A 23,760-nucleotide genomic window follows, 5' to 3' on the forward strand; every position below is an offset into this window, starting at 1 on the left:
TGCCCCACCTGGTCGAAGGGATTTCTCCCCCCCTTTCCACAACCGCCCTGTGGAATGATTCCCGTTTCCAAAGAGCTGCTGAGGGTTGAGAGAGGACAAACACAGCAGCGCAAGCAAGGCTCTCGGTGTCCTCTGCTTTCCCGGGAGCGGGTCCGGGGGTCCCGGGCTGCCGGGGGGGATGAGCCGGGCTGTGCTGGCAGCTCTGGGATACCCCGAGCCCAGAGGAAGGGAGGCAAAAGCAAATAGATGCTGGCGCGTCGCTGGCTTTAATAAACAGCTCTTTGTTAGGGCTGGGTTTAGCTCCGAGAGCCAGCGCGAGCTCCGGCGGGATGCTGAGCCATCGGAAAGCTGGAAAATCCCCCCCCCCCCCCAAAAGCCCCAAACGGGGATTCTTTGCTCGGGGGCAGCTTCAGGTGTGGGGTAAGAAGGGCGAAAAGAGCCCAGAAGCAGCGAAAAGAGCTCATGTGCAGTTTAAGCGCGGCTTGGGGCTTTGCCCACCTGTTTGCCGGGGCAGGAGCGCGGGCAGCGCTGCGGGGCTCTCGGGCAGCGCGGAGCGAGCGGGAAGCGCAGAGGAGCCCCCAAAGCCCCTCCCGGGTCCCGGTCCCCGCTCACCTGGGCGGCCGGCGCGGCCGGGGGCGGCAGCAGCAGCGGCAGCAGCAGCAGCAGCAGCGGCGGGAGGCGGCCCCGCGCCCCCCGCGGCCCCGCCATGGTGCGGTGCGGCCCCGCCGCTCTCGGCACCGGCTGCCCCGCGCTCTCCCCGCCCCGCCCGCGCCGCCCCCGCGCTGCCCCGTGCCGGGGACGCGGCGCTTCCCCGCCCCGGCGCCGGGCCGGCCCCGCGCATCCCTCCCCCGGGACACCGGCTGGGCATCCATCCCCCGGGACACCGGCCGGGCTCCCTGTGCATCCATCCCCCGGGACACCGGCGGGGCATGCATCCCCCGGGACACCGGCCGGGCATCCATCCCCCGGGACACCGGCCGGGCTCCCTGTGCATCCATCCCCCGGGACACCGGCCGGGCATCCATCCCCCGGGACACCGGCTGGGCATCCATCCCCCGGGACACCGGCCGGGCTCCCTGTGCATCCATCCCCCGGGACACCGGCTGGGCTCCCTGGGCATCCACCCCCCGGGAGACACCGGCCGGGCATCCATCCGCCGCGGCTGGGGTGCCGGAGGGTGGCTTTTCCCCCAGCAAAGCTCTTTCTGGTGCTGCCAGGACAAGCGGGAGCCCCTGTCAGCCCCCCGCTCCAGCGGGGCCGGGACCAGCCTTTCCCAGCCCTGCACCCCCTCCCCAGCTCAGCACCCAGTTTTCCAGCTCCTGCACCCCATCTCAGTCACTGCATTCCTTTCCCCAGCCCCAAAATGCCTTCCCCAGCTCCTGCAACCCTCCGCCCCCAGTTTGGTACCCCCTTCAACAACTCCTGCACCCCCTCTCCTGCCTGGTCCCCCCATTCCCAGCCCGGTCTCCCCCAAGGAGAGGCAAGAGGTGCTGGGTCCGGCTCTGGTTGCTGCCGAGCAGCCCCAGCTATGGAAGCAGCAGAATTCCCCCCGAAAGAAGGGGCAGCAAGGAAGGGCCAGGCCATGTCTGGGGGCCTCCAGCCCTTCCAGGAGCCCCTCAGGCTCCTGTTTCCCTGGTGTTGCAGCAGGAGCGATGGGATGGATGGAAACCCATCAGGGAGAAGGGAATGTGGGAGCACCCACTGCTCCCATTGGAGCTCCCATTGCTGTTTTCCATGGGGACCTCTTGCAGTGTGAAATCCCCCAGCAGGCTGTAGAGCTGGAGCACTCACCATCCAGGGGGATGCCCATCCCACAAACCTTAACACGGGATGGAAAAAGGGGAAAACACCAGGCCCTGCAAGGCCAGCTGCCCCCTCAGCACCATCCACCCCACCCTGCTCTGCTCCTCCTGGAGAAGATGAATAACTACAGCAAAATAATTCCGCTGTCAATTCCAAACCCCTGGGACTTCAGCCCAGGAAAAAGCTCCTGGGGAGAGCCAGCCTCCACCAGGCAAACCGTGCAGGAGATAATAAATAAAAGAGACGAGTGTTTATTAAAATATTCCCTCTGTGTCCTGGCCGTGGTGCCGCTCACACCATTCCCGGCGGCGCTTCCGAGTCCTGCCCGGGCCGCTCCGACGCCGGCAGAGTGCTGGCCTGGCTCCATCGGCTCCCGGGCTCTAGCGCCTGGCAGGGCAGCAGCGGCACGTAGGGCTCCTCCACGGGGCCAGCCAGCTGCTCCTCCACAATGTACCTGCTGTCCCACAGCTCGCTGGGATGCACGTCCACAGCCACCAGCGCCGCCTCAGCCCCGGGGGAGCCGGGCTCCGACGCCTCCCCGGCGTCCAAGTCCGAGTCCGCCTGCGGGAAGCCGGAATCCTGCGTGGAGTCCGGGCTCTGCTCGGGAATGCCGGTGTTGATGTAGATGATGTCCCCGCATGCCTTGGAGCTGGGCAGGTTTTCCAGCAGCTTCTCCAGCTGGACTTTGAGCTGGGAGAAGGTGGGGCGAGTGGCAGGGTCGGCTCTCCAGCATTCAGACATTATTTCATACCTGGAAATCGGGAGAGGAGTGTGGTTAACAGAGGATCCCAGAATGGTTTGGTTTGTAAGGGACCTTAAAGCTCATCCAGTCCCTGCAGGGGCACCTTCCACCATCCCAGGTAGCTCCAAGCTGTCCTTGAACACTTCCAGGGATGGAGCAGCCACAGCTTCTCTGGGCAGCCTGCACTCCTCTGGATTAGGGGAGGCATGGGGGTTGATTCCCAGTTTTCCTCCAAGCTGGGCAAGCCTTGAAATTCCCATTAAATCAAAATGAAACCAACTCCCTCTGCTCAGGCTGCTTCCCAAGGGCATGGATTTATCAGCTCAAGCTGTTAGAAATGTGAGAAGTCTCTTCCAGTGCAGCCCTGGGATCTGTTCCCTGGGAACATCCCAGCTCTGTGTGTGGGATGCCCAGTCCTTCCCTTGGCAGGTGCCTGCTCCCAGGCTGGATGTCAGGGAGCCCTGGAAGCTCCCAGCATGGCCCTGCCAGCCTCTCTGCCCTCCAGCAGGCTGGATTCGTAGAGGTTCCTGCACTGCTTCCTTCAGGAACAGGCCATGGAGAGAAGCCTTTTAGGAAATGTACAACTCTGGTTATTCAGATGGGATTCAAAGCTCTCAGCCATGGGGGGTTAAACATTATCAGCTCTAGCAGCACTGGAGAAAAACTGAGCAAAGAAGCCTGGGAGAAAGGCCTTTGCTGAGCTGCTCAGAAATCCAAAGGTTTGTGTACTCTGCATTTTCCCTTTCCAGAGGGACACAGATTTATAGATTTGAGGCAAGGAAGAGACCTAGAGGGAGTTTTGTGGAACAAAGAGGAGCAGCACCAGCCAGGACCTTTTTGGCCAAAACAAATCCAAAGATAAATAAAATACCAAAAAGTCCTATCACTGACTGTTCCTGGTGACTTTGCCAGCCCTACAAACCCATTATTTCCCCTGAGGATATTTGTTGGGATTTTTGCCTGCAGTTCAGCAGATGCTGGCACATGCTCTGCTCCAGGATCCAGCTTTCCTTAGGCATGTTATGCAAACATTAAGGGGTTTGTTTCTAGGAAAATCCATTTTCCCAGCTGGGATCCCAGGACTCACAGCTCATCCAGGCAATCCTCAGGCTTCTTCAGGCGCTGCCCATGGTAGAGGTACTCGTAGATTTCGTGGTTCTGCACCCCTGGGTACGGCGTCATCCCGCGCGTGGCAATCTCCCACATGGTGACGCCAAATGCCCACTGCCGGCACAAAGGGAAAAGGGCTGAAGGGACACTTCCAGGAGGAATGAATGGAATGAAGCTTTTCATGGGGAAAGGTCACTGCCTGGCATCCAGGGACAACAGGCAGAGCTGTGGTGCTCCCAAAACTGGAATGACCAGGATGGAAACGAGGGGCCTACTCAAGGAACCGACTGCGCTGGCTCTGGCAGCCCCCTGCACTTCCAGGGAATGACACCAACAGGAGCACGGCATGGCTCAGCCCAGGGGACTGTCCCTCCAGGCACGGGGACCTACCACATCACTCTTGGTGGTGTAGACACGGTCAGCCAGGGACTCGAGGGCGATCCACTTGACGGGCATCTTGGCGATGCGGCCCTGCCGGTAGTAATCGCCGCTGTAGATCTTCTTGGAGAGCCCAAAGTCTGCCACGCACACCGTCATGTCATCCCGCAGCCTGGGGCAAAACAGGGATCAGCACAGCCCCAGGGATGAGCACACAGACCCCAGGCTGAGCTCTGGGTCTCAGAACCAAGGGAACTTTTATGGAAAGGAGCAGAGTTGTGCTGTAAATCCGCAGGGTTCATCCCGCGGGATGGGGCAGAGGAAAACACTCACATGCAATTTCGAGCTGCCAAGTCCCTGTGCAGGAAGTTCCGACTGCTCAGGTATTCCATGCCCAGGGCGATGTCCACCATGAACTTCACCAGGGTCTGCAGGGGCACAAACTGGGGAGGGAAGGTGGGGGTTACACAGTGCTGACTCAAAAGGCTTCCCTATCCAGGGCTGCCATCCCAGTGGATGAGCCCACAGCAGCAGACGAGCTCTCATCCCTCAGACCCTGCCATTCATTGACCAACAAGCCTGCAGGAGCTGCAGACGGGGATTCCCTTCCCACCTCGATCCCACCCCATTCCTCTGCTCCTGGTGCTCCCTACCTGGGGAGCCATTTCCAGCCGGGAACGGAGCAGGAAGCTGTGCAGGTCTCCATACTTCATGAACGGCAGGATCACCATGGGCTTGGGCACCTGCAGGGAGCTCAGCTCGATGCACACCCCTGGGAAACATGGACACCTCACACAGTGCCCTGGGAAAAGGATCCACCCAAATCCCAGCTGGAGGGTGGGAAGGGGGAGCCCATACCGAGGAGCTTGATGACATTGGGATGGTCAAAGTCCTTCATGCACGCTGCCTCACTGAGGAACTCTTCAATCTCCCTTTGGGAAAAGTTATCCACTGGGAAGCAGAGAGAAAGAAAGAGCTTTAGAACCCCAAAATGCTGCCAGGATGCTGTTCCTGAGAGAGGTACTGGGAATGTTGGTATCCAGTGGGGCAGAGAGACAACTTACACTTCATGGTCTTCACAGCCACCTTCTGTGGGGGCCCTTCGGGCTGGCTGAGCCGTCCCTCCATCACGGATCCAAACTCCCCTGCACCACGGGAAAGAAGGAATCCCTTTATCCAAAGCACCACCTTTCAGGGCATCACCAGATTCCTAAGATCTGGAATGCTCCAAGATGGAGCCAAAAGGCTCGTTCCCCATCAGTGACAGGAGGAGGACAAGCTGGGCTCATGGAAGGTTCCCTGCCCATGGCAGGAGGTTGGAATGAGATGAGTTTTACTCAAAGGGCTCGTTCCTCATCAGTGACAGGAGGAAGACAAGCTGGGCTCATGGAAGGTTCTCTGCCCATGGCAGGAGGTTGGAATTAAATGAGTTTTACTCACCCTCTCCCAGGACCTTCCCCAGGCTCAGGGCATTTCTGTCCACGACAACATCCTGCAGCTTCTGCTGCAGCTCCCTGCTGACACCCAGGCTTCCCACTGCAAGAGAGGGGGACAGGAGGAGCTCAGGCACGTCCTGCCTGCTGCCATTTGCCCCTCCAGCTCCTTCCAGAGGGTAAAAATGTGTCCTTACGGGTCAGTTCCACGGCTCTCCTGCAGTAGGACTTCTTGGCTGTGTAGCTCACTATCAGCTCTGAGTCGCTCCTGCTGAAAGCATTCCTAAGGGAACACAAACACATCTGCTGTGGCTGCTTCAGCTGGATGAAGGAATTAGCATGGCAGGGGAAGGAGCCCAGGGGATGCACAGGAAAAGGGGAAATGCATGTTCCATTTCCTTTTTCCTGGATCAGCACCATCGCCTGCAATGTCTGAGCAAAACAACAGCTCCACAAACACCACTGGACCATCAAGGAGTGAGTCACAGAGGTTTTGGGGAGGAAATAGGATACTCATTTCCTACTCAAGGAGCAGGAATGCTGCTGGAGCCCTGCAGAGTCCAGCTTTGGGAAACAAAACCAGGGCAGGATGCTCCAGAACTGGTAAAGCAGGGAAAGAGTGACAACAACCAATTAGGAAAGGGATCCTTACTCGGTACCAGTTCCCAAACTGGGAGCACGGGGCAGTTAAACAGCACTTGGGAAGTCACGAGGATGAGTGAGGAGTGTTGGGTTACTGCAGGAGATAACAGCCCTTTGTCTGTGTTTTTAAACAATGCTGGGCCATTGAACCCAGGCGTGGGATGAGGCAGGAGGGTTTCTCCAGGACATGGGATATGATGGAATCATGGAATCGTGGAGTTGAAAGGAACCCACAAGGATCATCCAGTCCAGCTCCTGGCCCTGCACAGACACCCCAACAATCCCACGCAGTGCATCGTCCAAATGCTCCTGAGAGCATTGTCCAAATGCTGGGAGCATTGTCCAAATGCTCCTGGAGCTCTGGCAGCCTTGGAGCTGTGACCATTCCCTGGGGAGCCTGTTCAGTTCCCTCTGGGGGAAGGATCTTTTCCTCAAATCCAGCCTAACCTCTCCTGATACAGCTCCAGCCACTCCCTTGGGTCCAGGTCACCCTCTGGTGACCAGTGACACCCTCTGCTCTCTCATTTCCGTGCCAAAACATCTCCCCCACCAAGCTGCACAAGTTCACTTCCCTTTAAAAATAGGAATGATGAGCAAAAGGTGAACTGCTGAGCTAAGGAAGGGAGGGGAAGGAAAAACCCACTTAAAAAATGTCATTTGTGGTAACAACATCAGTCCTGGAGACAGAATCCTTGTCCCCAAATCCAGCACAGGCTGCTGGCCCCCCACCCCTTGGGAGCCACCCTGTTTTCCATCCCCTTACCCATATTTTGTCTCCACACATCGTTTGTGGATGACCACGGACAAGCAGAGGATGATTCCAACAGCAATTGTCCCGCAGATAAATCCCAGGGCCACAACAAAGGAGTCGGCATTCCCGGAGGCTGGAGTCGAAGAGGGGGCTGAGGTTATTAATCCTAAGAAAATATCCTGTTAATGGAGCCGGTGAAAGAGTCAGCCTGCAGCACCTGGGGCTTGGGGCAGGAATTCCCAGGGGTTTTCAGCAGAGCCCAAAGGGTTACACGGGAATGAGGAAAAAAGGGAATGAGGGGTGAGGCTGTCCTGCTCCCCAATCAGGATCCTTGGCTGACAGGGAAAGCATCCGAAGGAGTGATGCCGAACGGCCTCATGTAAAGCACACCCTGGGCTATTCCCAGCATCCAGCCCTGCATCTCCTCACCACTGGCAGGGATGAAGATCTCCACGGGAATGCTGAAAGGTCCCACTCCCCCCTTGGTGACAGCGGCCACACGGACGGAGCAGGTGGCATTGGTGGCCACCACGGGCAGCACGGCCACGCTGCCGTTCAGCCGGACCTCATCGGACACGATCTGCTGGAGAGAGGAAAGAGAAGAACATCCTGGGCTGGGGAAGGCAGGGAAACCTGGGGATTTACTGAGCACTGTCCCCTTGGCAACCTTTGGAGCTGCTCTGCTTTCCCAGCTCAGAGGAAGTGCAGCGCCCGGCTATTGAGAGAGAAGAATGGCCCTGTGTGCGAGGGCCGGATGGGATCAGGAGCGGGGCTGAGCGGCGCTTCCCGTTCAATCCGAGCATTCCTGGCCCTCTCTGCCTCACAACAGCAGCAGCCAGAGCCAGAAAAGAGGCAGGGAAGGAGCTGGCTAGGAAGGGAAAGGCTCTGGTGACACGGATTGTGACTCTCAGCCTTTGTTGTGGCCAGTTTGGCCACTGGAGCCCTGTGAGCACCCACAAGATCCGTGTGCTCCTGGTAGGATTGTCCAAGTGCTCTAGAAATAGATCCTAAGCTCACAAACCACTCCTTCTGTGGCTTTTGTGTCCAGCTTATTACAGTCCCATGTATTTTATGCATATTTTTATGTATTTTTTTATCTATTTCCTTGGCTGGTACCATGGCAGGAGGCAGCATGGCTTAGTAAAAACATAGGAGCCTTTCCCTGCAAGTTCCATCCTTTCCTGGTCGTTTCCAGCTGAGAAAGTGCTGCTGCTGCTCCCTGCCGATTTCCAGCTGCAAAACAGCTGCCCAGCTGCAGCCAAAACATCTGTCAGGCTGCTGTGCCCAGCAGTGCCTGGCTCCCTCCTGAACATCCCACAAAAAAAAAGCAGGAGCTGAGGGGGATCAGTGGGTGAGGAGAGGGAATGGAGCTGAGGGGGGATCAGTGGGTGAGGAAATGGAGCTGAGAGGGATCAGTGGGTGAGGAGAGAGATGAGGAGAGGGATTCAGAGCTTCTCAGAGGGAACCAGTTTCTGTTCCCTGTCCCAAAAAAGCCACGGAAACAGATGTGAAACACCCATGCCCTGGGAATGCGTGGGCACCTAGTGGCAGTGACAGGAGCTGGGACCTGTTGTCACCTCTGCTCCCACATTCCTGCCTTCCTCCTCCTTGTAGCCACATGGGATCCTTTCCCTACCACCAGCCTGAAACTGTGATCTTTCCCTGTCCTAAAGGGCTCTGCTGTATCATCTGAGGACAAGCCCAGACTGTGAGCACAAAGCTGGACTGACCTGCCAAATTTAATGGGATTTTATGAGTTTTGTGGTAGTTGAGGAATTTCTTCCCGTCCCAACTCAGGCAGCCTTGGCTTCAGCAAGGACTGCTGGTTAAGGAGGAAAACAAACCAACTTTTGGGAATTTTCTGGTTGTTGAGAGGCCTGTAGGTGGCCCTGTGACACCAAAATCCAGCTTCTTCCCGACTTTATCCTGCAAAAACTGGTGGTTATTTTGGGGCAGTCCAGATTTAGCCTGTGCAGGGCCACAACTCAGGGATGGAATTTTCATGGAATAATTCACACAGAATCATTTAGGTTGGAAAAGACCTCTGAGATTATCAGGTCCAACCTTAGAAGGAGCTTTTTGAGAAGTCAGAACTCCAGTCTCGTGTCTCAGACTCACGGAAAAAATGAGAACTGGAAAAAAATTCACTCCATAAGCTGGAAAAATGGACAAAAATTAACAAACAACAACAGCAACAATAAATCTCTCAGGGCTTAAAGGGCAAGGCCTGGGCTTGGCCTTTTGCTGGAGAGAGACAGCTCCTGTCAGCACTTTTTTTCCAAGTCACAAGACCATGATTTTGTTTCCCTGGCTTCATTCAGGCTGGATCTATATGGGGGAGCAAAAGGAGAACAGAAAGTGCAGCATCTGACAAAAAAAGGGCATGAGTCACTGTTTCCAGCTGGGGTCACTCTGCCAGCCTGGCACAGAGGAGCCCAAACCACAGCTGGATCCATTCCTGCTCTTATCCACAGGCTCTGCATGGGATCTTTTGCCCAGAGCCCGGGCCAACCTTGCCCTAGCAAATTCCTGCAACTGCTTCCCAAATCCTAGAAAAGGCAAGCAGGGTGTGCCAGGTGATTTCATGCACCCACAGAGAGGCCTTTGGGCCAAAGAGTTCCTCGAGCTCTGAAATTCTGTGCTGTGGGTTAAGGAAGGGAAAAACCCCTTCTGAGTAAGGAACAGCTCAAAATCCAGGGAATGCAAGGCCAGGAGTGGATTGAAGCCCACATGAAAGCCCAAGACAGCAAAGAAATGAACTCCAAAAGAATCTGTGGAAGCACCAAAACCCATCTGGACATCCCTGCTGGGAATTTTTCCAGGATTTTAGCCATTCTTCCCCACTTCCTGGTGACTCACCATGCCCTCAGAGTTGTGCCACCTGTACCAGATGTGGTAGCCCTGGAGCTCCCCATGGATCCTCTCCAGGGGTGGCTTCACCCAGTGGATCTCCAGCGAGGAGCTGGATTCGTTGAAGGACACCGTGATGTTCAGGGGTGGCGTGGTCGGAGCTGTGGGAATCAATGGGAAAGGAGTGAGGGAAGCTGGGAGAACTGGGAGAAATGGTGCAGAGATGTGGGAATCAATGGGAAAGGAGCTGAGGGAAGCTGGGAGAAGGGGTGCAGAGATGTGGGAATCAATGGGAAAGGAGCTGGAAGAACTGGGAGAAGGGGTGCAGAGATGTGGGAATCAAAGGAGCTGAGGGAAGCTGGGAGAACTGGGAGAAGGGTGCAGAGATGTGGGAATCAATGGGAAAGGAGCTGAGGGAAGCTGGGAGAAATGGTGCAGAGATGTGGGAATCAATGGGAAAGGAGCTCAGGGAAGCTGGGAGAATAGGCGCAGAGATGTGGGAATCTGATGGAAAACGAGCTGGAGCTCAACCAGAAAGCCCATGAAAAAGGGAGAAGTTTCCTTTCCCACCCTGGGAGCAACCAGGACTCGGGAGGTGCCTCTCCTCCAGAGGGATTGAGGCAGGGAAACCCTTCTCAGCCCTCACTCCCCATTTCCTACCTCCCTCTGTGGTGCTGGCCGTTATCCAGGGGCTGAATGCCGACCAGCCCACCTCATTCCCGCAGGAAACACGGATGCTGTACTCCTCCATGGGCTCCAGCTGCTGGATGTGGTACACGTGGGGAGGCACCGAGGTGTGGAAGGCCTGAAGGGAGACGTTGCCTCTTGGAACGACTTCCTTGACCTTTAATTGGAAAATCAGCCCACAAACAGGGATTAGTCAGCAACAACCTGCAGGGAGAGATGTTGGAAAACAGGATCCAGAGCCCTGCCTCCCATCTGAACTCTGCGGGGAAAAGCTCCTGCAGGGAAAGCTCATGGCAGGACATTCACAGGGCACAGGGAGAGGGCTCCAGCACATGTGGAGCTGGGAACATTCCAAGGATGTTGGGAAGGAGGGAGGAATGATTTGGAATTTCTTGTGGCATGGAGCAAAAGGAGGCCTGAATAGAACAACCCGGCAGCACATTCCAAATAAACAAAATACAGCTCCTTTTTTTGTGCAGCACATCATTGGAAAACAGGATTTATCTCCATGGGATGTAACGGGACTATTCCCAATCCTTGTCACATTTAGCAGCATGGATGAATTCAACGTCCCAAAAACAAGTCCTGCTTTTCACAGAAAGACAAATTTATGGATGTGGAGTCCCCATGGAGCTGCCCACAGAGCCACTGCAGCTTTCTAGGAAGCATCTCATTTTGTAGGAAGCACTTCCTGGATTGGGACAGAGGGGGGAAAGAGGGAAGTGCAAGAACAAGGAGAACCCAATCCATGTGGCCAGGGCTGTGCACTTCTCTGAAAAACCCCCATCCATTATTTTGGGATGGCAGGACACCCATCCTTGTGCTCAATCTAAAGAGTCCCCCATGGTATCCCAGGATGGTCCCAGCATCTGTTTTACAGCCAAAATATAAAGGAACAGCCCTCATCCTCAGGTTTTCATGGAGAAATTCCCAGAAATGCTCCAAGTAGTTCTCTGGAAGACTCTGCAAGCCTGGGCTTGCTGCTGTCCTGGTCACACACTTCCCAGCCAAGCAGCATTCTCAAAGTCAGGATTTGGAGGGGCAGGTTTCCCTCAGCTTCCCATTCCTTACAAATAATGGGAAGGGTTGCCTGTCTCCTGAAAAAGTCAGGGAATGCCACCTCCATCCCCAAGCTGTCACAAGATGCTCTGAGGGAGGCGAGCAGCGACCACAGGAACACACACGATGCTTCCAGGACCAAACTCCTGAGCATCCAGCCCAATCCTCAATTGTCTTCTGAGAATAACCCACCAAATCCATGGATTCTGGGAGGAAATCAGGATGTTTGCAGGCTGCAGCAGTTGGAACTGGCAGGTGGGCCAGCTGCAGCCCTCGGGAATGAGTCACTGGCTCGGTGGGCCCAGGGATTATCCAAGGGGACAGCAGCAAAAGGGCTGAGTCACTGCTGTGTTTTTGCCAGAAACCCTCTCCTGTTTTCCACTTTCAAAGGCTATTTCCTACAGACACACCATGAATGTTAAGTCATAGGAAATTCCTTGGCTCTCCACCCCGCTTCCCAAGCTCCGGCTGGAAGGCAGCAGCAGGACATGGTGCTAATATTAGCCCTGGTACCTTTCTTCCCTGAAATTCCTTTCACTTTTACCTGGCTTCAAAGGTCTCCTCTCTCCATGTGTTATCCCATCTGGAGTGGAGATTTTTCCAGGACAAAAATCATATCCATGAGACAGCAAAGCCAGCCACGTGCAGCAGGGTGGGAAATGCCTGCAGGCTCTACCCATGGATGTGATGTTCCCTGAGTTCTCCAGGAATACAGGCAATCCCCCAGCTCCTTCCCAGGAGTGGGGAGCTGAGGGAAACCTGCCCCTCCAAATCCTGACTTTGGGAATGCTGCTTGGTTGGGAAGGGTTTGACCAGGTGCATAAAACACATGGCAACCTGACTGTGTTGCCCAATGGAAAGGGGTTCCAGGAGAGCCAGAGAGGGACTGGAGTGACAGGACAAGGGAGAATGACTTCCCACTGCCAGAGGGCTGGGATAGATGGAATATTGGGAAGAAAATGCTCCCTGTGAGGCTATGGCAAAGCTGCCCAAAGAGGCTGTGGCTGCCCCATCCCTGGAAGTGCCCAAGACCAGGTTGTAGCAACCTGGGATAGTGGAAGGTGTCGGAAGGGAGCTGGAACTGGATGATCTTTAAGGTCCTTCCAACCCAAACCATTCCAGGATTCCATGAAATCTGTGCAGCTCATGCCAAACACCACCAACTTCCACCTGCCTCGGAGCATCCGTGTGGGGGAGCTGCAGGGATATGGGAATTCTGGATGCTTACCTGGACACTGCAGTTGTTCAAGGCAGAGAAGGCGTCAAAGCCTGGCACCCAGGATATCCTGATTCCATGGGCTGTCCTGTTGAGGACCTGCACACTGACAGGAGCTGATGGGATTCCTGCAGGGAGAGCCAAGGGCAGTCAGTCAGCTGGAAGCCCAAACACAAACCTGGCACGGTGGCTTTTCCCTGGAGCTCCCAGGGCTCAGTGTGTGACCCCACATCCGAATTCTGCGGATGCGCTGGACCACCGGATAGGGAAGCACAAAAATGTCACTTTCAGAACTATTTTGGCCATTTCTATATTTGTGACCACTCTGGGCAGCTTAAAGACCATGATTTATTTTGGGGAACACCCTCCTTACGTTGCTGGAGCGGCTCTCATCAGGAATGTCAGCAATTTCCACTGTTTCCTATGGAAAATTCCTATGGAGCACCGCCCTGGTTATGAAGGAAGGAAAGGAGCGATGCAGCCCTTCCGAATCCTGCTTTGAAGCTGACAGTTTTGCTTTCAAATTTAGATTTTGGCTCTCCCTCCCCCATCCCAGTGCTGGGATGACCAAACCAGGATGACCATGTTACAACCAGATCCTGCTGGATTTTAATAGCAGGATTGGAGGGATCTCCCTCAGCTTGTGAAGGATGAGTGCTGGGATGTGTGGGATTGCACAGGGGTTTAACAGGGAATAGGAGCTGACCTTTGATGTTGACCTGGCCGGGGCTGGATGCAGTCAGGCCTTTGCTGTTGTGGGCCTCGCAGCTGAACAGCGCCGACTTGTTGAGTCCTGCCGGAAAACACAACCCCGTTCCCTGGATATCCCAAAAACATCCCAATCCCACCACCAAACACTCAAGGTTTTAGCCTGTTTTCACTTCCCTGTGTGACACTTTTGGTGCCAGTGCCCGGGGGTGACCCCAGGCTCCAGCTGTCCCAGTCCCACTCCGGGGGCACACGTGTGCCATCCCTGCCGGACACAGCAGGGACGGGATGTCCCTGCGGAAACCTTGCACAAGCTCTTGAGCAAGGGGCTGTTCTCCCTCCAAAAGGGGAAAGGCAGAAAGCAGAAGAGCCCCTGCCACGGCCTGGTCAGATGATTTAGTGCTGGTCAAGGATTGCTCAAATCCCGCAGCTGATGGCAGGGAAGGACCACTGGAAATACCCGAGGGCGGATTCTCCCGGCTGGGTGAGGTGACCCCGGGTTTGGGATGCCTGTCCCGTGCCAAGGTGGACGTGGGGAGTGCTGGCTCATCTCAGCAGGGTGCCAGGGCTCCTGGGCCAGGAGAAGCTCTGCTCCAATGACCCATCCTGGCGGGTGCCAGGCGGATGTGAGGACATCCAAGAGGAATGAGTCACTCCTTCCGGCTTTCACTGCCCTTTAAAGGCCGCCTGCCGCTGGGTGCCAAGACCAGGCAATTATAGCCCAGCTCTTAATTAACCACCAGCCTCCTCCTCGTGAGCAAAGCAAGAAGTACCCCATCTTTTGCCTCGGCAGCAAAGACAGAGTGGGGGTTTATGGGACACCAAGGATTTTTCTCCCTGTGTCCCAGCAGCTGTCATGGACATACAGCACAGGGAATATCCCAAACTCTTCCAGAAAGTGGGGACCAACATTCCAGCAGCCCAGGAGAGCAGCCAGGTTCCTGTTGGCACAGCCAGAGGCTGGCGGAAAAATCTGCTGCTTGCTCAGGAAAGAGTTGGTTGAGTTGAAATCAAGGAAGGGATTTCTGGCAGCAGCCAGAGGGGGTCAGATGGGGCTTCCTGCTCCAGAGGGGCCCCAGGACTGTGCATGGCATGGGAACAGCCCCTCCTGGCAGGGAGCAGCTCTGGGACACATTCCCAGCTGTGGTGTCCTACAGCAGGGACACTCCATGGCAGGGACACTCCCAGCTCACCTGGCACAGTCAGGACCGACGGGGAGATCTGGGGCTTGTGGTAGACCTCGATGTTGTTCCGGAACCAGCGGATCTCCACAGGCTCTGGAGGCCCCACAGCGTGGCACGTCAGGTTGAAGGGGCTGTTCCTGGTGACATTCAGCTGCTCGGGCTGATGGATGAAGTGTGGGAGACCTGCACGGACACAGGGAAGCAAAGGATTCCCCAATTCTGACTCCTGGTCACTCAGCCAGGACACAACTCCAGAGCTGCTCCAGCTCACCTTCCAGCAGCACCAGGATGGGGTCAGACACCACCTCCACGCCGGAGATGTTGAGTTTGCAGACGTAGGAGCCGTTATCCGAGCGCTGGGCGCCGAGGATGCTGCCGGACACAAGGGACACCACCTCAGGGATTGCGGCTTCCCACCTTCCCTGGGAGCCAGCCCTCATCCCCACCTGCCCCAGCAGCACTCACCTGAAGGTGGAGGTCATGGCCACCTCCTCCTCAACGACGATCTCAAAGTGGCTGCTGGCGATGCGATCCAGCACGTGCAGCTCCCTCCCGTCCTTCCAGAGGGAAATTCCCGGGGCATCGGGCCGCAGCAGCTCCTGAGGCACTCGGATGGAGCAGTTGAAGGTGACATCCTTGTGCTCGTTGATGACCACGCGTGGCACCGTGGGGTTGAAGCTGAGCTGTCCAGCAGAGCTGCCTGGGGGCTCCTCCCCGGTGCTCCAGAGCAGGCTCCGCTGGGAACGCCGCGAATGTGCCAACAGGAACGGCCTCACACCTCCTTCCCCATCAGCATCCTCTGCAAGGCAACACCTGAGGCTTGTCACCACCACCAGCAAGTCTGGGAGACCTCGCAGCAAAACAACCCCAAGAATAATCAAAGGCAGCTCATTTCCATTTCCCAAAATGTCGTCCCAGGATTCTGTACAGGTAGCAGCTCTAAAAAAGTCCTTTTTAAAACAAACAGCAGCAGCCCAAGCTAGAGAAAACACTCAGCCACGTTTCTTTGGGGAGAGGCAGGAGCTATTCCTGCTGTGTTACACCCCCGGGACTGGAACATAAAAGGATGCCTGGGCAGCAGGAATTTGGGACTTTACGGGACTTTACTCGGCAAACCCCTTGCGGGGCCTCATCTGAAGCATTTTCAGCTGGGGCAGAGGAAGAGCTCCCGGCTGGAATTTTGCTGATTTTAGGCTCTGCCAGGAGCCTGTCCCTTCCCAGGACAGGGAGAGCGGGACACGCTCTGAGTCAACTTTCTCTAAGTGCCTCCACTCACTGCCTTTCCCAGGAAAAGAGCTGCAGACAGATGAAGAAATGCCTTTGGACAGTGTATAGGAGCCAGCTGCTGCTCAGTGCTGCTCTCCCAGGGTCTTCTCCCACATTTTTTTCCCAAGGGAAATCTCTTTTTGAGGATTTCATACCCCCACCTCCAAGTCACCAAATGGCATTTTCCCCCTCCTCCAAGCACTTCCCACCCAGCTACGGCTGAGAAGAAGAGCAGCTCCACTTCAAGCAATTCTCTTCCAAAAATGTGTGTGTTTTTGAGATCACATCTAGGGGATCCAGCACGTGGAGGCTGGTTTTTCTGGACCATTTCTGAGCTTCCTGAGGCATTCCCAGCTATCAGCAATCCCGAGCCGAGTGGTAAATCTCCCTTTCAGCGAGCAAAGGCATGGTGCCAGACAGGAATTTCAACTAAATTAATTCCCTTTTCCAAGAAAGAAAAGCCAAACAACCACTCACAGTTTAAAAGATAAAGAAAGCACAGTTCTTATTGAACCTGATCTCAGCTGAGTTTGTTTTTGGGCAGGTTTTAGCCCTCAAACATCAAACAACAAGTTTTTACAGCTACGTCATCACTGTTGTGAGTAATGGTGCACGAGCCTGGTGTGCTTTTCTCAGAGCCAAGAAACACAGCCCAATTTTGAGGTTGGATATATCCCTTTGCTAAATCTCTTCCTATTTTTAACCCTCAAGAAATGCTGCTTGAGGACAGAATGCCAGCAGGGTTTTTAAACCCAGAGAGAAGGGGGAGGCTCTCCCTGCCTCTCCCGCAGCACAATGGGTTTCCCTTTCAGAAAAAAACAAAACAAAACACAAAAAGAGCTGCAGCTTTTCCAACCTGCGTCCCTGAGCCTCCCAAAGCAGCACAAACAGAGCCCATGTGACTGCTGCAAAGCTGCAGGGACAGCCATGGATGTGCAGCCACGTCTCCAGAGCTCCCAAAGGATCTGCCAAACGCAAACAAGCAGCGACCCCAAATTCCCTTCCCTCCCCTGCTCCTCCCGGAGGTCACAGAGGCTGGAGCTGCTCCCTGCCTGGCACAATCCAGGCTCCAAGTGCTATTTTCATGCTCCATTTGAAGGGGTCTGGCTCTGGCCAGAGCAGCTCCTCCGGCACAGACCCCTGGCTGGGGAGGACATAGATTTGTGCTGTGTCCTGGGATGCTTTGTGCTTCCCTGGGCTGCTCCAAGCTTAAAGGCAAAGAGCAAGGAGGATCTCAGCCTTGTTTTCACGCTAATTAAGTGGGAAGAGGTGTTTGCTGGCTGGGGAATGAAATACTTTCCTCTCTGACTCACGAGAGTTCAGGAACTCCTCATCTCCAGCACCGCCTTTGGATACCCCACAAGTCTGAGATGGGGATGTCCTTCCAGCAGCTTGGAAGGGACTCGCCCTGTGTGGCAGGAGAGCTCTTGCTTGAGCCCAGAGCAGCTGGGCTGGCTCTAAAACCCCGGGCTAAAGCCAGGGAGTTGCAAGCCTGGCGTGCCTGTGTGGGTGCAGGAGCAACTCCCGTCCCAACCACAGCCAGGCCTGAGGCAAAACCTGGCGTGGAAATCAAACCACTCGCAAGGGCACTGCTGCTCTCCTGAACACCTGGAACTGCAGCAAAACTCCAGGGCCAGCACAGGCAGAGCTTGCTGCACAGGTCCTCTGTGCCTTTCTCCCTGGAGGGAGAGGAATTTTAGCAGGAAAATCGGGCAGAATACTTCATTAGGAATGAAGTAACCACGACTGAAACAAGGTCTTTACTGCAGTCATGATGCATCCAGGTCTGCCAAAACACTGGCTGCATCCCCAGCCCTGGAATTCCCGCTGCTGGGAGTAATTCACCTGCTGACAAGAGCTTCTGCTCACTGAGCAGGAGGAATGAATGAGGAGCCCCTGCCTGTGGGGAATCCAACCTCCCATCCCTTGGGAGCTGTGGTAGACCTGGAAGTGTCAGGTTAACGTTGGACTCAATGATCTTTTCCAAGCCAAACAATTCTGTGATTGTAAGAAATTAATTTTCCCCGAGGCCACACCTGAATCCAAAGAAATCTTCCTTATTCAAACACCTTTTGTACAAACCAGCCCAGGATTCCTGGTTACATCCACAGAGGGTTCCCCTCACTGCAGGCTCCTGCTGTGACAATCAGGACTTTAACTCCTCCCTGCCCAAAGCAAACACTCACATTCCTTTCTTCCCTGCTAAATTCCATCAGCACAGCGACCCGAGACCCCCCAGCAGCCCTGAGGTCCCGCAGCAGCTCCAAAAGGTCAGGCAGCCCTAATCACAGGATTTTTGAAAGTCCAAAAACTACTTTATCTCCTCATTTCTTTCTCCAAATGGATTTTCAACTAATCCACCAAACTGCCTGCACTGCAAAGCACCACAAACCGTGGTGATTCCCGAGGATTTTCCTCAGCATCACTACGTAGCTGGCTCAAGACTAACGGGGCAAATCCCACCCCGATCTGCCACAATTTGTGGTCCCTGCCTGTCGCGGTGTCCCCGGCAAGCAGAGGCACATCAGGCAGTGAAGTACTGGGGCAGGACCACGCTGTGGAGGCAGAGCTTTGTCCTGGGACAGCCAGATTGTGTGCCAGGACATCCAAATCACGTCCCAGAGGAGCCAGACCCTGTTCTCCAGGACAACAAAATCCTGTGTGGCAGGACAGCAAGACCGTGGGTCCGAGGACAGACAAACCGCGTGTCCCGGGACAGCCAGACCCTGTGTCGCAGGACAGCCAGACTGCGTGTCCCGGGACAGCCGAACCCCGCGTACCACAGCAGCCAGACCCGCTCCGGGTTGCGATCGGCCAGAATCCCCTCGGGACATCCCTGCGCAGCTTCTCCCCGGCACCCACCGGCCGCCCGTGCTGTCCCCGCCACAGCCGGCCCGGAGCAGCCCCCGCGGGGAAGGCGCTCCCCGGCCAAGCTCCGCTCGTCTCCCCCGTCCCGGTGCCCTCCCCGGTCCCCTCCGTGCCCCTGCGGACTCACCGGCCGCTCCGCGGGGCGGGCGCAGGGCCGCCAGCAGCGCCCACAGCAGCGCCCAGCGCCCGCCGCCCATCGCCCGCCGGCACCGCCAGCGCCGCCGCCGCGCTCCAACACCGACACCGGGACCGGCACCGCTCCGCCACCGGGACCGGGCAGGACTGGCAGCGGCCCCGGGAACGGGACACTCTCGCTCGGGGGCCGCCGGCGCCGCCGCTCCGCCCCGGGCCGGCCCTGTCCCGCCTCCCGGCGGGGGAGGGCGCGGGCAGCAGCGGCGCGGCCGGGCCGAGAGCGCTCCCCCCGGACTGCGGAGCCAGCACTGAGCCCTGTCCCCAAGGGCCGCACGGCTCTCACACCCCTGCGCGGTGGGGAGTCGCCATTTCTCTGCGCAGCGGTGCCAGGGCTGGACAGTCTGGACAGTCCTTTCTGTGAAGGAATTTTCCCAATGTCCAGCCTAAACCTCTCCTGCCACAGCTTGAGGCAGACTCCTCTTGTCCTGTCACTTGTTACCCCGGAGCAGAGACCGACTCTCACCGTGCTACAACTTCCTCTGCCCCATTCCGACTCTCACCTACAACTTCCTCTGCCCCATCCCTGGCAGTGTCCAAGTTGGATGGGGCTTGGAGCAACTTGGGATAGTGGAAGGTGTCCCTGCCCGTGGCGGGGAATGGGATGAGTTTTAAAGTCCTTCCAACCCAAAGCATTCCATGATTCAGACACTTATAGAGAGTGACAAGGTCCCCCCTGAACCTTTTTGTCTCCAGGCTAAGCCCCGCAGCTCCCTCAGCTGCTCCTGGTGCTCCAGACCCTTCCCCATCTCCATTCCCATCTCTGGATACACTCCAGCCCCTCCAAGTCTTTGTTTTCATGCAGGGCCCAAAATTGCCCTCAGGATTTGAGGTGAAGCTTCACCAGTGGTCACACAGGAGGATGGTCACTGCCCTGGTCTTGTGGCCACACCAGTGCCATTGGCCTCCATGGGCACACCTGAGAACACCTGGGCACACCTGGGCGCACCTGGGCCTGTGCTCAGGCACTGCACACCTCGGACCTTTCCCAGCCACTCATTCCCAGCCTGCAGTGCTCCATGGGGTTGTTGTGACCCTAGTGCAGGACCAGTCACTTCACCCTCTGGGATCTCCCCCCATTGCCCTCTGGCCTGTCCAGCATGGGAATGCTGAGCTGAAGGCACTGCTCCTTCCCACCTGGCCCACACCAGCAGGACAAGAGGGGACAGGGACAAAAACAAGAAAAGGAGGAAGACCCAGGTGAAACAAACATGAGCTGTTAACACAAGGCAAACTGAACACATCTCCTGTGGCATGGGAAGGAAACAAGGGAGTTCTGGATATTCAGACCTGGCCCCAACACTGGCCCCAACAAATGGGGACATTTGGGACCAAGGTGGATCAAGGCCATGAGTGTTCCCCCCTCCACGGGAAGGGACTGGGATTTGGGGAACCAGCATCCTGAGGGTGTGGCTGAAAGGCACTGGAATTTCTCTGCTCCAACCTCTCTGCTCCCTGAACCTGTGACACGAGTCACTGCCTGCTGCACTCTTCCCAAAGAATAGAGCCATTCCTAATCCACTTTGAAGCCTTTTCCATCTGGGAAGAAAAACCTCCGACAAATCACTCCCAGACTTCTTTGACTTGCAAAGCTGCTTATTCACTGCACATTCCCAGGCTTTGGTGGCAGGGATTGAATTTTCCTCCCAGCTTCCCACATCTTGAAGCCATCAGCAGCCAAGGAAGGGCTCCTGGAGTTGGAGGCCCTGAGGAAAGGGGAGAAGGAAAACTCACTAAAACTGCTGCAAGAAGTTGGAGCATCTTCCATGCAGATCCAGCAGCACTGCTTTTCCTTCAGATGTTGGGTATTCCTTCCCTGTGGATCTAGCATCTCCCAGGGAGCAGGATGAGACCAGGGACAGACATTTGTCCCATGCCTGTCATTTGTGGTCAGCATTTGCCACACGAGTGCACTTTGATCTGGCTGCATTCTTCACTGCTCCTGCTGGCTTTGCAATTTTTGGGAACAAAGCAATGGAAAAGCCTTTGGATTCTGTGGGCTGGAGAGTGGAAATGGCCCTTGCATCAGGATGCAGTTGTCCCACTAACACGGGGTGAGGAAGAGAAGCAGTTTGTGCAAAAGAGGAATTAAAGAAATAAACAAGAGCACACAGGACCATAAAGAGGATTTCAGCAGCTCCCCAAAATCCCCTGATTTGGGTCATTTCTTTGCAGCAGGTTGGGTTCTGCTCCAGCTCCAGAGGGCTTGTTGCACAACCTGACGTGAGGAAGAGGCTGGTGCATGGAGAGGGAGGAAAAAGCCAGAGGGGAGAAATCAGAGGAGAAGCTCTCAGGTGAGGTTTGTGATAGGAAAGGCCTGGAAGCAGCTGGCAGGAGCCAGTCTCACCCTTTGGCACTTGGATACCTCGCTGCCATCCTCCTGCTCCTCATGGCATATGGAACACTGGAGTGGCCTTTTTTGGAGCAGGTGACAGATTTCCAGCCTCACAGCCCAAACTCAACAGTTGTTGGGGGGTATCCACACAAACCACTCATGGTTTTTGGCCCCTGACTCACCAGATCTCCCCAAGCAGCATCCCCCATTCCGCTGCCCAGCTTTGGGAATCAGGTGGCATTTGGCCCTAAGAACACCTCCTGGGACAGCAGGAGAGGGAAAAGGGCAACTGATGTCAAAGGAAGGAGAGGAAAACCTTTCCTGGACACAAAGCCTGCCTGCCTAAGCAGCAGGACTGGCCCTGAACCAGCTAAACCAGTCGCTATCCAAGGTTATCCGATCCATCAGCAGCAAGGTGTCTGTGTTTATCTGCTGTGTCCTGCCCCAGAGGGAGAGATCCTTATCCTCACAGCTTCTCCTCCCACAGGATCCCTCTCTGCAGGGATCCCCAGCTCTCCCTTGGCAGGATCCCAGCAAAGCAGGTGCCTGAGTCTGACCCCCTTTCTGCAGTTTCACTTCAGAGCATCGACTCTGTTTCCTCACCAGACTTTTGGGAGACCTCAGAGTCAACAGAACCTTTGGGAAATTAGATTGTTTAGCAGAAATGGCACTTGGCAATCAGACTGGTGGGTTTTTGTCTGCTGAGGGTTTTCCCCCCCTGGCTATTTCTGTGTTTTTATTTTCATTTTGCTAAATCATTCCTTTATTTCTGCTTCCTCTTTGGGCCTATTTTTATTTCAGTTTGCAGGGGCTCCTGTTCTCTCAAATGCCAAACTCCTTTGGCAACACGTCCTTAGCTGAGGGCAGCTGGCCCGTTTGTGCTCAGTGCTAAACCCCAGGCACAGGATGCAGCTCCCAAACAATTTGCAGGGAAAAACTGAACATTTTGTGATGCCACTAAAATGCTTTTTTCTTGCTGTGCCTGCTCTGGGCACTGGGACACGCTGCAGCTCTTACCGGGCACATCCTGTCCCTTGGCTCAGCTGGTTCTTCCCAGAACAATTTCTCCTGCTCTGCAAATCACTTTGCAGAAACAAAGGTTGGACATTGGCTTTTCCCACCCTGCTTCTCCTTTCTCAGAAGTGCTTCTGTCCCAGCTCAAACCAAAGAACCCCAAAGCCCAGTTTCAAGTATGTTTTCGATTCATCCACAGCTTCTCCCTTCTTTATTATTGTGAAATTCACGTCATGAAAATAAATAATTTGCCCTTTCAGTTCCCATTGAGCTACTCCATTCAGGTTTTAGAGGAGGGTTTGATGGGATATTGGGGAGAAATCCTTCCCTGTGAGGGTGAGGAGGTCCTGGCACATCTTGTCCAGAGATTCTGTGGCTGTCTCATCCCTGGAAGTGTCCAAGGACAGGTTGGATGGGGCACAAATCCTATGACAACAGAAAGGGTTGTAAAGAGGCTGCCAGGGAAGTGGTGGAATCATCATCCCTGGAATTGCTCAAAAAAAACTGTGGATGTGGCACTTGAGGACGTGGTTTAGTGGTGAACATGGTGGTGGTGATGCCTGACAGTTGGACTTGATGATCTGAAAGGTCTTTCCCAAGCTTAACTCCCATCCAGAAGGGAGAGGGAGATGGCACAACCTCCCTCCACTCCAGACAGAACAGCCCCTCCTGTGTGCCAGAAGCCAGGATTTTAGCTGGGATAAGTCAGCAGAGCCCAGACTCACACAGATTTATGCTAATCCATGTCACGAGCACATGGAATGTTGGGAACAGGGCTGTACCTATGCCCAGGGGTGGCTGCAGAAGCCCCATGAGTCCCACAAAGTAGTTTCCTAAGCACCATATCAGAGAATTCCAGAATCCCAGAAAGTTTTGGGTCGTAAAGGACCTTAAAGATGGTCCAGCCTCACCTCTTGCCATGGGCAGGGACACCTTCCACTATCCCAGGGTGCTCCAAGCCCTGTCAGCTTGGCCTGGAACACTCCCAGGCATGGGGCATTCTCTGGGATAATGTTCACAGCTCAAACACAGACAGCCATGGAGCCAAATGGTTATTGTTGGGAATAATGGACAAGGATCCTTGGTGCCAAATGCCAGGGAAATGAATAAGATGTGACTGGAGAAGGAGCCATGCAGAAGTAGGGCAGGGCTGTTCTGGAACAAACACCCTTGTTCCAGTTCACGGGGACACAACAACAACAACAACGACGACAACAGCAACAAAATGAGAATGTCAGCACAGAATTCTTTCTTCCTTTATTTTGGAGCCCCTTCAGGCACTCAAAGGGGTTCTAAGATCTCCCTGGATCTCTCCTAGATCTCCTCCTTCTCTTTGTCAGTTCTGATGCAGACTGAGCCAAAGATTGGATACATCTTCACCCCACCTCCTCTCTGAAAAGGAGTTTAGGAAACAAGAGGGCTTGTTCTCAATCTCCTTTACCCTTTCCTCCCTTTTACACCCCTGGCTTCCATCACAATCCCCCTACATGGATTCTGATTATTCTTTATCCTGGGATGATTTGGG

General features: G+C 55.3%; 1 protein-coding gene across 1 annotated transcript; it reads right to left on the reverse strand.

Moving 5' to 3' along the window:
• Positions 1-2,038: 2,038 nt before the first annotated feature.
• Positions 2,039-18,894, reverse strand: MERTK (MER proto-oncogene, tyrosine kinase). Its single transcript, XM_063152703.1, has 19 exons — positions 18,825-18,894; positions 15,029-15,362; positions 14,835-14,935; positions 14,573-14,746; positions 13,378-13,464; positions 12,684-12,799; positions 10,370-10,553; positions 9,719-9,870; positions 7,289-7,442; positions 6,872-7,025; positions 5,664-5,749; positions 5,474-5,569; positions 5,098-5,178; positions 4,892-4,984; positions 4,687-4,805; positions 4,367-4,476; positions 4,046-4,205; positions 3,633-3,769; positions 2,039-2,554 (listed from the first exon to the last, which is right to left on the reverse strand). The coding sequence occupies exons 1-19, from the start codon at positions 18,892-18,894 to the stop codon at positions 2,095-2,097; spliced, it is 2,868 nt and encodes a 955-aa protein (XP_063008773.1). The 3' UTR covers positions 2,039-2,094.
• Between the last annotated feature and the right edge of the window lie 4,866 nt (positions 18,895-23,760).

Source organism: Melospiza melodia, chromosome 3, assembly GCF_035770615.1.
Source record: "Melospiza melodia melodia isolate bMelMel2 chromosome 3, bMelMel2.pri, whole genome shotgun sequence".
In the NCBI taxonomy this organism is placed as follows: domain Eukaryota; kingdom Metazoa; phylum Chordata; class Aves; order Passeriformes; family Passerellidae; genus Melospiza; species Melospiza melodia.